The 15619-nt window shown below is 42.3% G+C and overlaps 1 protein-coding gene across 2 annotated transcripts in view; it reads left to right on the forward strand.

The window, feature by feature from the left end:
• The window catches only part of LOC118389370 (cadherin-22-like), a 287048-nt gene that overhangs the window by 205364 nt on the left and 66065 nt on the right, over nucleotides 1-15619 (forward strand). For both annotated transcript variants that reach the window (XM_052527250.1, XM_052527251.1), the window contains 2 exons: nucleotides 6247-6366; nucleotides 12864-13031. In XM_052527250.1, the coding sequence (XP_052383210.1) occupies nucleotides 6247-6366; nucleotides 12864-13031 (288 nt within the window). The remainder of the gene's footprint in view (nucleotides 1-6246; nucleotides 6367-12863; nucleotides 13032-15619) is intronic.

A 15619-nucleotide genomic window follows, 5' to 3' on the forward strand; every position in this document is an offset into this window, starting at 1 on the left:
ACAGGTGTTTTATACACCAGCCTTCTGCTTGTTCACTTTTCGACTCCCTCTACATATTTGCAATCACATGCCAGAATCTTCTCCATCTCCTTAGCTTTCATACACTACAGTAATTCCACCGGGCATTCCACTGATTTCAAAACTCGGTCCTTCAGAAAGTGGAGAGCAACATTTTTGCAGTTCTACTATGTGATATCTTCAAAAAAAAAAAAGCTGGGTTAGAAAGGATTACCTTGACATATTGCCCAGTTCATGTTATAGACAGAAGCGTGCAACATGGCAGACCGATCCGAACTCATCTCTCAGCATGTCCAGCTCACCCATTATCTCAGCCAATCCTGTCTTTTTCAGTGGCTAAACCAACTAATCTTGTGATTTAACCATTGTATTTGTATTTAATTATAGCATACAAGTTTGATATTAAGGCACATGAAAGTTCACATGTTCCAGAAGCCATTTCTGCCCAAAAATTCATTACCAAAAAAGTTTACATTCAAATGACTCTCCTGTGAAGTAGTGATGCGCGACATACTCCTAGTTTCCTGAAACAAGTCACATTTGAATGTCATCCATCTCCCCGCTCTTTTGGACTATGCCATCCATAGTAGTGGTTTAAATATTTAGATTTTGCATTTGAGTTCCTAGAGTTAAAAAAAATACTACATGAAAAAGTTGTCAAATTTGTTCTGTAAATGTTCAAGGATCCACAGCACTAGGGATAATTCTCACACTTTGCTCTTCATGAACCCAATGGTGCTTAATTTTTCTGGACTTGAGGCAAATTTGTATTTTGTGTCTAAAATATCCATGTGGATCAATAGGACCAAAGACGAACCTCATTGGACAATGGTAATTAGTGTTCATCCACACGACCTTTAACCTGCATCTTCCAATAATATCTGAACCATTATCCTCAAAAGGTCATGCTCCTTGACCTAACAGAAATGGTGAATCTTCACATCTGCCCGGTAACAACTTTTTGTAGGGCCCTATACTCTACAAGGGCTTCAAATACTATTGAAATCTTATGAAGTATTTGAGTGTTTGCTCTACCCTACCCGAAGTGCCAAATGGGTGGGGTTGGCAGTTGTTGGACTATTGTATTAGTCCATTTAGCCAAGAAGGCTCAATCAAGCACAGATATAGTATTTTAAAATAATTTTATATAGGATTTGAACCCAGGTCTGGAAGAAACAGCAAGAAAGCATTTCTCAAATTGCAGTCGTGTGTATGCTTTTAAGTCGTATTTGCACACGAGAGATCCTCACAGTTACCCCAAAGATCAACACAGTGAGAAGCAGAGCCATCTCTCTGACTGGAGAGTCGCTGGGTGAAAGTTGCGTGAACGTTTTCCGCTGCGTTAATCCTGTGACTAATGTGGTTCTCTTCTAAGGGGACGCTGGACAGCAAAGACAAGCCAGGAAATTAGATTTGTGTCACAGCCATCTAACCCCTACCTGATGCTGCTTGTGTTGATTGACAGGGCACAGCACATGGCTTTGCATAGAGCACAGATCAGCACACAAGAGAGCAGCCTCTTAGTGGAATCCCACCACAGGTCTAGTAGAGACTAAAGTAATCATCACTCATATGGTCATATAACCTTAGGATGCTGTGGAAGGCTGTGGAGAGCTGTAGCTTGTGGAGGTCACAGTCATGACAGCGCCAGCCTATCTGGGCTAAGTGCATGAGAGATGTGAAATGAGAGAGATCACAGAGAAGAGGAATGGGATACGGTGGCCACGTGCCTCGATCAATATGGCCCACATCCAGGTATATTTGTGAGCCGAGGAACATTCAGTGTTATAGACTCAACCCCTGCGTTGTAACTCATTGGTTTTGACGTGTCAGGAGATTGGCTGAGCATGAATAGACGTGGGAGTGGGGAAATCTGATGTGTCACCTGGGAGAGCTGGATGGACAAATGTAGAGCAGGCAGAGACGCTTTCAAGGGATATTTTTCATGCCTTGAGTAAAATGACCCAGACATGTTAGTAGTGGCAGTCTTTTGGATGTGCAGTAAAGAATATTCAACTGATACATTTCATTACACACACAGGTTTGTTAAACCGATTCCAGGACAGTTTATTGTTTCAAAGAGATTATGTTCGTATTGCCTATTGCATTATTCAGCAACATTTTCGCTATGTTCCTAGGTCCCCTGGCCGCGCTAGTGCCAAACTCTGCACTGTAAGCATTAAATCGATTACTTTCAAACTGAACAGTAGATGTGGTTCACAGGAGCCAACCGAAGGTCACGGCTCCACAATACTGTCTACTAAACAAATAATGACACAATCTAATAAAAGAACCAAGGTACGGGCTAATAAAGGCTAGATTTATTTTTCTGTCGCGGCAGATGGGAAATATTATCACTAAATCCTCATAGGGACCTCAGTAAGCAGGCCATTGACTTTTATGACAGTAATTTTGTTTTTGCCCTCCACTTTTTTTTCCCTTCCTCACCTTTATGCGGAATGCTGAGGAATGAATCACAACTGAAAGTAGTGGAGAAATAACTTTTCATGTGAAAACACCTAGGCTTTTATGGCTTTACTAAATTATCCATAATATGGGAAGGGAGCACTCGGTCCTGCAGATTAGGGTGGGCTGGACTAGGGGAGGGTGCCGCATTAGCCACTGCCACCGTGCAGCCATCAGCGCCGCGCCGGAGATGGGCAGAAATCTCTTTTACGAGGCTGCCCCTTAAATAGCTGTCAGTCTAGTGTCTCACACATGGCACTCTCCTCCAGCTCCCCACACGGTAATTGAACCATCTCCCCATGAGTGCAGAATGCTGTGGGAAGCCGTTTGAACAGACTGTGTTTGTGCCATTAAAACCGACCCGTGCATAAATCTTGCCAGTAGGTGCGAAAAATAAATATATCACACCAAAACCCTCCATTCGTTCCAGAGGAGCTGGCCTTAAAAAATATATTTTTTTTTATTAGAGCTTTCATTTTCGCACGTATCTTCCTCAATAGCCTATGTATTTTCATCCCCAGTACAGTAAATCACTGAGGGTACAATTACTCAGACACACTCCACACACCTAGCCCGTTGAACTATTAGACGATTTAAAACACTGACGCGGGATTTGACCTCATTTTATGTGAACACTGTACTACTTAGTAACTAACATGCTATTACTAGGTAATACGCATTCGAAAGCGACCCATTTTGAATTGTTGTCCAGTGTGCTTATTGGACGCCGTTGCAGAGCATCTGTGAAATATGCAGTTCACCACTCCACGCTTTTTCCACTGAGAGAGAGACAGCTTGAAAGCTGAGAGGTGACATTTAGGCGGGGGTGTTTGTACGACAGAAATTAAGCACCCTTTAATGTATCTTTTATGACACAGCCAGTCACTACTAATTTTCTTCAACTGTTTCAACTGAGAAGGGTGTAAAGTAGTTAGATCGGTGATGGGTAATGGTATGCCAGACTCCCCCGTTCATGTCCACATTAGACAACGAAGAAGCAATGGAGATGAGGCCAGATACAGTACTTTGTGACAACAGCTGGTGTATAAATGGCTTTATAAGATACATTTGATTTGATTGCTTCAACCATGGTCAGAACGATAAGTTTCAAAGAAATTATGTTCATATTGCCATTGTGACAACACAATTCTGAGATCTTTGCAAAGTGGCAGGGACTGTTTCCTGATACATTTCCTCGGAGATACATAGTCTCTTTCCCATTCAAAGACTAAACTGCATCTACCTCCGAGTTGTGTGTCTTAAGTATGAAATTGGCAGGGATATGCAGTCCATATCTGCTAGCTGATATAACATCAATGCCATTGCTGAGCATGAATAGTGATGTATGTGCGATGCTGGTACATTGATATTACATAGCTGTGCGTCCCAAATGGCACTCTATTCCCTACATAGTGCACTATTTGGACTACTTTTGACAAGAGCCCTATTGGGCCTCGTCAAAAGGAGTGCACGATCGAGGGAATAGGGTGCAATTTGGTATGCAGACATAGGTTTCAGAATGCCTTTCATTCTGGTGGAGCAGTGATATGAGGTTCAATAGTATATGCAACATTAATGGCCAGGACACGCTAATAGTAGGTCTTTCCAAACCTACACTAGCCAGAGATTGAAAACTCTGGCTAGTGAAACTCGGCTGAATACGAGAAAGATCCACAAACAAACAGGTAAACATGCTTGTTAAAGAAAATATGTGCACTTAGTGTATATCTGCCATTACGCTGTTAAAAAAAGGAAATAAATTACTCCACTACCTTCCGTCTCATCTCAAAGCAATTTACTCATCCGCTTCTATTTAGAGAGGGGGCAAAATGAATCTTTAGATAATGAATAAAGGGTGCTTTCTTCATTAAAATACTTTTCTCATTACTGTAACATTTTGTTGTTTACCTATTGGGTTAGTCAATAACTTTTATTGAAATTCTCTTGAGGCTGTCACAAAGTAGAATCTGCTTAAGACTGACAAACCCCACAGCCGATAACTAATGCCTTAGCTGCTTCTGCTTGTGAGAGCTGAGGCCAGCCAAGGCATTAGTAACGACTCTAGCTGCTGCAGACTTACTCCTACTTCACCTTTTTTTTTAAATATATACACAATAACGTAGCATTTGCATTTATATAGTTCTTCCAGCCGCCTCGCACCCAGGCAGCCCCGAAACACCTGAGCGTCACGCTGATTATTACCTGGGGAAAATTAAGATAAGAAAGTAATCCCATGAAAGGGAATGGCTGCTCTGCTTTACCAGTGCACAACCATGTATGCAAAAATGGACAACCCCCCTATTTCCAGCAATGCAAAAAAAAGTTATCTGCTGTAATGCCTTCTGTTTCTAAGGCGATAAGGACAGTTTCAAATTGATACCAGCCAGACAATGACAGAAAACCTGATATTTGAGGATAGGCAAGGTATCTACTTTTAGCCCCGTACCAACCACCACCCTGATCTCCCGAGCTTACATTATGTTTCGCTGTAAGGAGATCAAGACTGTTCGTAGCAGTGATAATGATGATAGCATACAACACAGTACACGCTTAAAGACCTCATTCGAACAGCATCAATAGATCCAGCCATTGAATAATCCAAAGGGAGTTGAAATATGAACTCTAAGCGGGAATTAGGTTCAATTTAAAGAGCTACACTGATCACAAGGATTTAGCAGTGCAATAATAGGACGCTAGCTTAAAGTTCAAGCACATCACAGAATTCCCAGGCTTTAGTTCCGTACCATTGCAGAGAACATTTACTTTAGCTAGCTTTGCTAATAGCTGGCGCAGGTCACTGTAGAGAAACTTTGCGGCCCTGCTAGCGAGAGAAACCAAAAAGGCGCCTGTGGTAATGACTGGGTGGCTTTTAATGATAATCCACTGTCCTTTTCCTTACACCACCATGACAGGAAACAAACAGAGCGCTGACACATCCTGCTAATTAGGATCATTATCATACGGTCATTATGCGGCTGGACAGTAGCATGACAGGGCTCTGGGAAAGACTACAGCTGTGACCTTTTGTGGACAACACCAGCTGTCAGTAATTACCTATATCTTGGCCTGGGATGGAGGCCGACTCTCTTTCCTTGAGGGGCCATTGCTGCCACAAACCCAGTCACCCCATTCAAGGTGTTTCTCCACAGAGAAATGGCTAACAAGCTAAAAGGCAAGTTTAGCTTCCTTTCCCCAGGGGAATCAGGCTCATTAAGCTTTATGTGCTTAGGGCTTTGCTTTGGCTAAAATGTGTGACAAAATGTAAATATGGCCTTTGGATTGTAGTGCCAGAGGCCTGTGGCTACACACACAATTGACTTGGAACAGAGCGACAATTATGCTTCAATGAAACAACTGTGTTCCCCAATAAATCACAATTTTAAAGTCATCATGGAAACTATTCATGTCCATATGTGGTTGTAATCACTGTTAAATGTTTGTTCGATTTATCACGTTCTTTCATCAGACCTTTGAAAATAGAGTTGTTAAATGTCTTAATGTTCTCTTTCATCTCGAAAGACACAGCTTGTTGTCCTATGAAGGGGAGAACACTTGGTCACGAAGGGGAGGTGTCCTGAAATAACACATATATTATTTTGAGGAACTGAAATGGCTCCACAGCCTTTCCATCCTCCCCACTCTCTCTGTCTCGCGGTTCCTCTTCCTCACTGATTCACTATCTGTTTGTGTGAGCGGAGGTCTCACCTGGACGTCATGAAGCCTTGTGTTATTGTGCTGTTCTGACATGTAATTCTTCTGCAGGAACATCGGTGATGAAGGTCACTGCGTCGGATGCAGATGATCCTACATACGGGAGCAGTGCCAGGGTTGTGTACAGCGTGCTGGACGGAGAGAGGTTCTTCACAGTGGACAGACAGACAGGTAAGGGTAAGGGCAGACTCACAGACGGGTAAGGGTAAGGGCAGACTCACAGACTTGTAGTATTACAAATTACAAATGAAATTGTATTCGTGACACCTTACAGTGAAATGCTTACTACACGACAACGCAGATTTTTTTAAAGTAAGTAAGAAAAATGTGCTCAATAAACTAAAGGAAGCATAGTAGCACAATAAATAACAATAACAAGGCTAAATATAAGGGGTACAGAATCAATATACAGGGGTTAGTCGAGGTAATTGAGGTAATATATACATTTTGGTAGGGGTACAAAGAGTAGCAGCAGCGTATGTGAAGAGTGTGAAGGAATGTATGTGTGTGTGTGTGTGTGTGTGTGTGTGTGTGTGTGTGTGTGTGTGTGTGTGTGTGTGTGTGTGTGTGTGTGTGTGTGTGTGTGTGTGTGTGTGTGTGTGTGTGTGTGTGTGTGTGTGTGTGTGTGTGTGTTGGAGTGTCAGTGTAGTATGTGTGAGTGTGAGGTTAGAGTCCAGTGAGTGTACATCCAGCCTGTGCAATAGAGAATAAATAATAATTAAATAAGGGGGTCAATGCAAATAGTCCGGGTAGCCATTTGATAACAGTAACTATTCAGCAGTCTTATGGCTTGGGGGTAGAAGCTGTTAAGGAGCCTTTTGGTCCCAGACTTGGCGCTCTGGTACCGCTTGCCGTGCGGTAGCAGAGAGAACAGTCTATGACTTGGGTGACTGGAGTCTTTGACAATTTTTAGGTCCTTCCTCTGACACCACCTGGTACAGAGGTCCTGGATACTTTATCCAAGGAAATAATAATGAATCAGCAAATAGTGAGTTTATGTATTTCTTGTCTCATACCTCATATTGTGTACTTATACTTCTCAAAATCTAAGAATACGTATTGAAATGAAACATCTCTGAAGTGTTATATTACAGTCTGTTGAGAAAACTGATTGTATCTCCCAGTCAGCACATTTGGGTGAATTCCCTCTATGTCGGAGGTACATGGGCATGAAGTGTAGTCTTTCAGGCATATCCCAAGGTTTGTGTTGTCTGCAAATGTAACCCCTACTTTCAATGATTCCTTTTTTGGTCTTCCCACTTTGATTCGGTTGTGCCTAGATGATGAATGGTCCTGCCTCAGCGGCGTTGGATCATTTTTATGCATATTTATGAATGGCCCTGCCTCGGACTCATAGATCATTTTTTATTCACAATCAGTTCAAATACACTATGTATATGTAAGTAAGTGGACACCCCTTCAAATTAGTGGATACATTGACAGTAGAATGGCCTTACTGAAAAGCTCAGTGACTTTCAACGTGGTACCGTCATAGGATGCCACCTTTCCAACAAGTCAGTTAAAATGTATGCCCTGCTAGAGCTGCCTCGGTCAACTGTAAGTGCTGTTATTGTGAAGTGGAAACGTCTAGGAGTGACAACAGCTCAGTCGCGAAGTGGTAGGCCACACAAGCTCACTGAACAGTTTCTAAATATCGTCTTTCCTCGGTTGCAACACTCACTACCGAGTTCCAAAACTGCCTCTGGAAGCAACGTCAGCACAATAGCTGTTCTTCGGAAGCTTCATGAAATTTCCATGCAGCTGAACACAAGCCTAAGTTCACCGTGCGCAATGCCAAGAATCAGCTGGAGTGGTGTAAAGCTTTCCGCCATTGGACTCTGGAGCAGTGGAAATGAGTTCTCTGGAGTGATGAACGCTTCACCATCTGGCAGTCCGAAGGACAAATCTGGTTTTTGCAGATGCCAGGAGAATACTACCTGCCAGAATGCATAGTGCCAACTGTTTGGTGGAGGACGAATAATGATCTGGGGCTGTTTTCATGGTTCGGGCTAGGCCCTTTAGTTCCGGAAGAGGGAAATATTAACGCTACAGCATACAATAATATTCTAGCTGATTCTGGGCTTCCAACTTTGTGGCAACAGTTTGGGGTAGGCCCTTTCCTGTTTCAGCATGACAATGCCACTGTGGTTATTCTTTAAAAGTAACTTCCTCACCATTTTAGATAAGCATGCTCCGTTCAAAAAATGCAGAACTAAGAACAGATACAGCCCTTGGTTCACTCCAGACCTGACTGCCCTCGACCAGCACAAAAACATCCTGTGGCGGACTGCAATAGCATCGAATAGTCCCCACGATATGCAACTGTTCAGGGAAGTCAGGAACCAATACACGCAGTCAGTCAGGAAAGCAAAGGCCAGCTTCTTCAGGCAGAAGTTTGCATGCTGTAGCTCCAACTCCAAAAGGTTCTGGGACACTGTGAAGTCCATGGAGAACAAGAGCACCTCCTCCCAGCTGCCCAATGCACTGAGGCTAGGTAACACGGTCACCACCGATAAATCCACGGTTATCGAAAACTTCAATAAGCATTTCTCAACGGCTGGCCATGCCTTCCGCCTGGCTACTCCAACCTCGGCCAACAGCTCCGCCCCCCCGCAGCTCCTCGCCCAAGCCTCTCCAGGTTCTCCTTTACCCAAATCCAGATAGCAGATGTTCTGAAAGAGCTGCAAAACCTGGACCCGTACAAATCAGCTGGGCTTGACAATCTGGACCATCTATTTCTAGATGCCGCCATTGTCGCAACCCCTATTTACCAGCCTGTTCAACCTCTCTTTCATATCGTCTGAGATCCCCAAGGATTGGAAAGCTGCCGCAGTCATCCCCCTCTTCAAAGGGGGAGACACCCTGGACCCAAACTGTTACAGACCTATATCCTTCCTGCCCTGCCTATCTAAGGTCTTCGAAAGCCAAGTCAACAAACAGGTCACTGACCATCTCGAATCCCACCACTGTGCAATCTGGTTTTCGAGCCGGTCACGGGTGCACCTCAGCCACACTCAAGGTACTAAACGATATCATAACCGCCATCGATAAAAGACAGTACTGTGCAGCCGTCTTCATCGACCTTGCCAAGGCTTTCGACTCATTATGGTCAATCACCATATTCTTATCGGCAGACTCAGTAGCCTCGGTTTTTTGGATGACTGCCTTGCCTGGTTCACCAATTACTTTGCAGACAGAGTTCAGTGTGTCAAATCGGAGGGCATGCTGTCCAGTCCTCTGGCAGTCTCTATGGGGGTGCCACAGGGTTCAATTCTCGGGCCGACTCTTTTCTCTGTATATATCAATGATGTTGCTCTTGCTGCGGGCGATTCCCTGATCCACCTATACGCAGACGACACCATTCTATATACTTTTGGCCCGTCATTGGACACTGTGCTATCTAACCTCCAAACGAGCTTCAATGCCATACAACACTCCTTCTGTGGCCTCCAACTGCTCTTAAACGCTAGTAAAACCAAATGCATGCTTTTCAACCGATCGCTGCCTGCACCCGCATGCCCGACTAGCATCACCACCCTGGATGGTTCCGACCTTGAATATGTGGACATCTATAAGTACCTCGGTGTCTGGCTAGACTGCAAACTCTCCTTCCAGACTCATATCAAACATCTCCAATCGAAAATCAAATTAAGAGTCAGCTTTTTATTCCGCAACAAAGCCTCCTTCACTCACACCGCCAAGCTTACCCTAGTAAAACTGACTATCCTACCGATCCTCGACTTTGGCGATGTCATCTACAAAATGGCTTCCAACACTCTACTCAGCAAACTGGATGCAGTTTATCACAGTGCCATCCGTTTTGTCACTAAAGCACCTTATACCACCCACCATTGCGACTTGTGTGCTCTAGTCGGCTGGCCCTCGCTACATATTCGTCGCCAGACCCACTGGCTCCAGGTCATCTACAAGTCCATGCTAGGTAAAGCTCCGCCTTATCTCAGTTCACTGGTCACGATGGCAACACCCATCCGTAGCACGCCCTCCAGCAGGTGTATCTCACTGATCATCCCTAAAGCCAACACCTCATTTGGCCGCCTTTCGTTCCAGTACTCTGCTGCCTGTGACTGGAACGAATTGCAAAAATCGCTGAAGTTGGAGACTTTTATCTCCCTCACCAACTTCAAACATCAGCTATCTGAGCAGCTAACCGATCGCTGCAGCTGTACATAGTCTATTGGTAAATAGCCCACCCATTTTCACTTACCTCATCCCCATACTGTTTTTATTTATTTACTTTTCTGCTCTTTTGCACACCAATATCTCTACCTGTACATGACCATCTGATCATTTATCACTCCAGTGTTAATCTGCAAAATTGTAATTATTCGCATACCTCCTCATGCCTTTTGCACACATTGTATATAGACTCCCCTTTTTTTCTACTGTGTTATTGACTTGTTAATTGTTTACTCCATGTGTAACTCTGTGTTGTCTGTTCACACTGCTATGCTTTATCTTGGCCAGGTCGCAGTTGCAAATGAGAACTTGTTCTCAACTAGCCTACCTGGTTAAATAAAGGTGAAATAAAAAAATATTAAAAAAAATAAAAAACACGCAGGGCTCAGTCATTGACAACTGATGTGCAATATTTTTTTAGGAATGACATTTCAAGCATGTTACAAACATTAGCAGTCAAGAAACATTTGATTGAGATCTTACTAAGAAAGAGCTGATGCAAAAAGCTGAATTTATGATGTCTCCCATGCCCTTGGTTCTTGAAAGCAGTATTATGTGCCTCTATATCCCGCAACTGAATTTGACTATGCTGACATACAAACATTGCCTGCAGCTACTTGATGTTGAATGTGAGTGGAATCTCTAAGTTGTGTGTCGAGCAGACAAGCACAATGCAAGGCACTGGGAGAGATGCCATCAACTCAGGCAATGCAACAATGGAATTTGATGCAGATATCACACCAGGGAATATAATTGCATTAGTCAGCAGCACACAGCTCCCACTATTTGACCAGAAAGTTGACTCTTTACATTATCATCTCGTTCAGTGAGTCTGGGATCGGTATGAAAATATATACAAATGGAAATTGCACTGAAAGGAGGAGAAATTCACAACCTTCTCTGATTTAGAATTTCCTTTTTCTGTTTTGAAATACTCGGAGGATGTTAACAATTCCAATTGGGTTCCGGAGTTATACTGCCCATGGTATATTGCCATGCTATTTTTTGCCAGGTTCTTGGAGAAACATACCTAGAAAGGTCATGTTTGGGGTAAGGTGGTAAATATACTATCATTCAAAAGTTTGGGGTCACGTAGAAATGTCCTTGTTTTTTAAAGAAAAGCAGTACATCAACAGTGAAGCGGTGACTCCGGGATGCTGGCCTTCTAGGCAGAGTTCCTCTGTCCAGTGTCTGTGTTCTTTTACCCATCTTAATATTTTATTTTCATTGGCCATTCTGAGATATGGCTTTTTCTTTGCAACTCTGCCGAGAAGGCCAGCATCCCGGAGTCACCTCATCACTGTTGACGTTGAGACTGGTGTTTTGCGGGTACTATTTAATGAAGCTGCCAATTGAAGACTTGTGAGGTGTCTGTTTCTCAAACTAGACACTCTAATGTACTTGTCCTCTTGCTCAGTTGTGCACCGGGGCCTCCCACTCCTCTTTTTATTCTGGTTAGAGCCAATTTGCGCTGTTCTGTGAAGGGAGTAGTAAACAGCGTTGTATGAGATCTTCAGTTTATTGGCAATTTCTTGCATGGAATAGCCTTCCTTTTTCAGACCAAAAATAGACTATTGAGTTTCAGAAGAAAGTTATTTTGGTTCTGGCCATTTTGAGCCTGTAATCGAACCAACAAATGCTGATGCTCCAGATACTCAACTATTCTAAAGAAGGCCAGTTTTATTGCTTCTTTAATCAGCACGAAAGTTTTCAGCTGTGCTAACATAATTGCAAAAGAGCTTTCTAATGATCAATTAGCCTTTTAAAATGATAAACTTGGATTAGATAACACAACGTGTCATTGGAACACAGGAGTGATAGCTGCTGATAATGGGCCTCTCTACGCCTATGTAGATATTCCATTTACATTTTTTTTGTTTCTAGCTACAATAGTACTTTACAACATTAAAAATGCCTAAACAGTATTTCTGATCAATTTCAAAAGCAAAAAACATGTTTTTCTTTCAAAAACAAGGACATTTCTAAAGTGACTCCAAACTTTTGAACGGAAGAGTATATTTATGTTATTGTTAAAGCGTCGGAACTTCACAAAATGCTCACTCACATGACATGAAGAGAAGTCATAAGATTGTCTTGGTTTTCTATCTTAAATCCACTCCTCCTCGATTGCCAGTGAAAGACGAGCACTGGATTTTTCGCCGGAACATTCTTCAGTGGTGTGTGCCTTCATTCTGGCCCCTATATATTATTCATTTTAATACAGCTCAGCCATAATGATATAAGCATGGAGGCACAGATGTGACACAATCTACTCTATCAAGACGAGCTGAGAGGGTGAAATGGAATGTGCCGCACTTGTGCCTCTAATAGAGTGCTTAACTGAAGTTGATATTCGCTACTAGAGAAGATTTAGCAGGCTATCACATCTGAGAGCTAAGCGCTAACGTGACCTTTCCCTTTCGGCGTCTCTCTCTCCTCCATATCCCCCCTCTCTCTTTCTCTCATATCAGGACTGATTCGGACGGCCGTGGCAGATCTGGACCGGGAGAAGCAGGATCGCTACGAGCTGGTCGTCAAGGCAACCGACATGGCAGGCCAAATGGGCGGTCTCTCCGGCTCCACCACAGTGACCATAGTTATCACAGATGTTAATGACAACCCACCACGCTTTCCACAGAGTGAGTCACTCTCTTATTAAGAGGCGGGACGAGATATATGCTTGCAGTGCACTTACACCCATCAGTAATAAGTATCAGTCTACATGGAGTGTCCAGAAGCACTTGGAGAAAATAATTTCACTTATATTTATCCACAGGTCTAACACTTGGCTTAGAAGGGTTAAGCAATTAACTGATGAAAGTGGTTTTGGGAGTTTCCATATGTCTGCATATGATAAGGCACAGAATCAATAGAGCTGATTAACATTTTTTTTATTCCAATGGTATAGATTTATGCTGTTGACATTCACAATGTATCAGCTGGAGAAAGGTCAAAGGCCGTTATGGAACCCGGTTATCAATATACAGGGTCCTGTTTGAATACTTCAGAAATGCATCCTTCCTTCATACCTTTCTTGAAGTACTAACAGATCTGAACTGGTGAAATGAATAGGTTGCTGACCTTGCTTAAGCTTATCCAATCACTTATAGATATCTGCTAAGCTTATGGAAACAAGGAAGGAAGGATGTCTGTCTAAAGAATTTAAATAGGGCCTTGGGAAAATAAAAAAGGCTGCAACATTTTCCTGTAATTTAGAATTCTGATACTTTTCTTTTTTATTTCTCAGTGTCTTTTATACATGAAACTCAAGTGAACAAACTTGAACCAAAGCAGTACTATACAACAGCAAAACATAGACAAATTCCATTTCACAATGGACATATAAATATGTATTGTACATTTCACATTGGTCCTCAGTAAAAGGATGAGGATGTCTTCAACATGTGTTTCCTGGTGAAACAAAATCCTACCTATGACACTAGTACATGATTCAGAAACGTTAAGAACCTTTTCTAGTGTATACTTGACGTCTTCGTGGAACTAAAAGTGTAGTTATCTTGTAAACCACATGCACAATACCAGCACATGGTCTGTTAATCAAATCATATGTATCTATAAAGCCCTTCTTACATCAGCTGATATCTCAAAGTGCTGTACAGTAACCCAGCCTAAAACCCCAAACAGCAAGCAATGCAGGTGTAGAAGCACGGTGGCGAGGAAAAACTCCCTAGAAAGGCCAGAACCTAGGAAGAAACCTAGAGAGGAACCAGGCTATGTGGGGTGGCCAGTCCTCTTCTGGCTGTGCCGGGTGGAGATTTATTACAGAACATGGCCAAGATGTTCAAATGTTCATAAATGACCAGCATGGTCAAATAATAATAATAACATGGCCACCAATCTATTTACATTGACCCCCCACCTTTCTTTTTATTCTGCTGCTACTCACCGCTTATTATCTATTCATACTCCCAATTCAATATTATACCAACAATTCCACAAATCCAATTTTAATTCAATTCCCTCATGTTTTCAGGCTGATTATGTCACTGTTCAGACAGCCTAGCTATACTGAACATATAGAAATATATTTTGAAATGATTTAAAACAAATCCTTCAGTACATTTTCTATACCAATTACACTAATTGGGAAATGTACAAATATTGAATTCCAATTGAATTCCAAAGATTTAAGGTTTTATGATTACAATTCAATGTCAAAAATTCAAACAGTCTAATTCCAATTCCATAATTTGAAGATTGTTGAAATTCGAATTCAATTCTCCACTTCATGAGTGGAATCAATATTTGAATTGGAATATACAATTCAATTGGAATTGATCCCAACCCTGGTGAATAGTAGCAGTGAGTGTTTTTCCTCATTTCCCATTCTTGTGAGATGACCAACATTACTTTTATCAGATAACTGTCTTGAGTTTAAGTGTGTTGTACTTGATTTCTTCTCTTCCAGTCATGAGACTCTAGTCTCTTCATCTCACATAAGCTGATTTAGTCCATCTCTTGGCTGTCGCCTATATGATTTTCTTCTGCTCTATAACTTCTTCTAGCCATTTCAAAATACTGTATGGGGGTAAGAGGATACATCGTTTTATTAGAAAAGCACAGGATTATGGCCTCTCGGGTGGCACAGTGATCTAAGGGGTCACTTCAGCCTGGGGTTCAATCACAAATTAACAAGAATGTAAGCTTTCAGCCAATATAAGACACTTATATGTACCGATATTGGTTGTTTCTCTAAAATCTGTGATCGTGACACATGGCACTGCATGATTTAAAACTGCCCTGTTGACAGGACGCCTATCCCTACTTTAACTTGTTCTCAGAAAAATAGCATTCTATTTGGTCAAACACAATCTTCTCCATTAGTTCATTAAGAACTGGCAGCAAACTGATTGGGAGGCAGTTAGAGCCAGCAAAGGGTGCTTTACTATTTTTAGGCAGTGCAGTTACTTTAGCTTCTTTCACGCCTGTGGACACACACATTCCTTTAGGCTTTAGTTAAAGATATAGCACATAGGGCATTGAATCGTGAGTACCAATGGGATTATGGGTCAAACACTGGGGGTGGATGGATGCATGAGTCACTAGGTTGTTGTCTCTACAGAATAAAGATCCTGGGTGAATTCTCTTTTTGCTGATTATGGAAGTGCTCATACATAGAGTAAATTGTGGGCTTGTGTATTGAAGGCATCTGTCTTTCTTCCTCCACCTACCAACCGTCTTCATCATCTACTTCTCTTCTTCCTCT

This window comes from Oncorhynchus keta, chromosome 10 (assembly GCF_023373465.1).
Source record: "Oncorhynchus keta strain PuntledgeMale-10-30-2019 chromosome 10, Oket_V2, whole genome shotgun sequence".
Classification (NCBI taxonomy): Eukaryota; Metazoa; Chordata; class Actinopteri; order Salmoniformes; family Salmonidae; genus Oncorhynchus; species Oncorhynchus keta.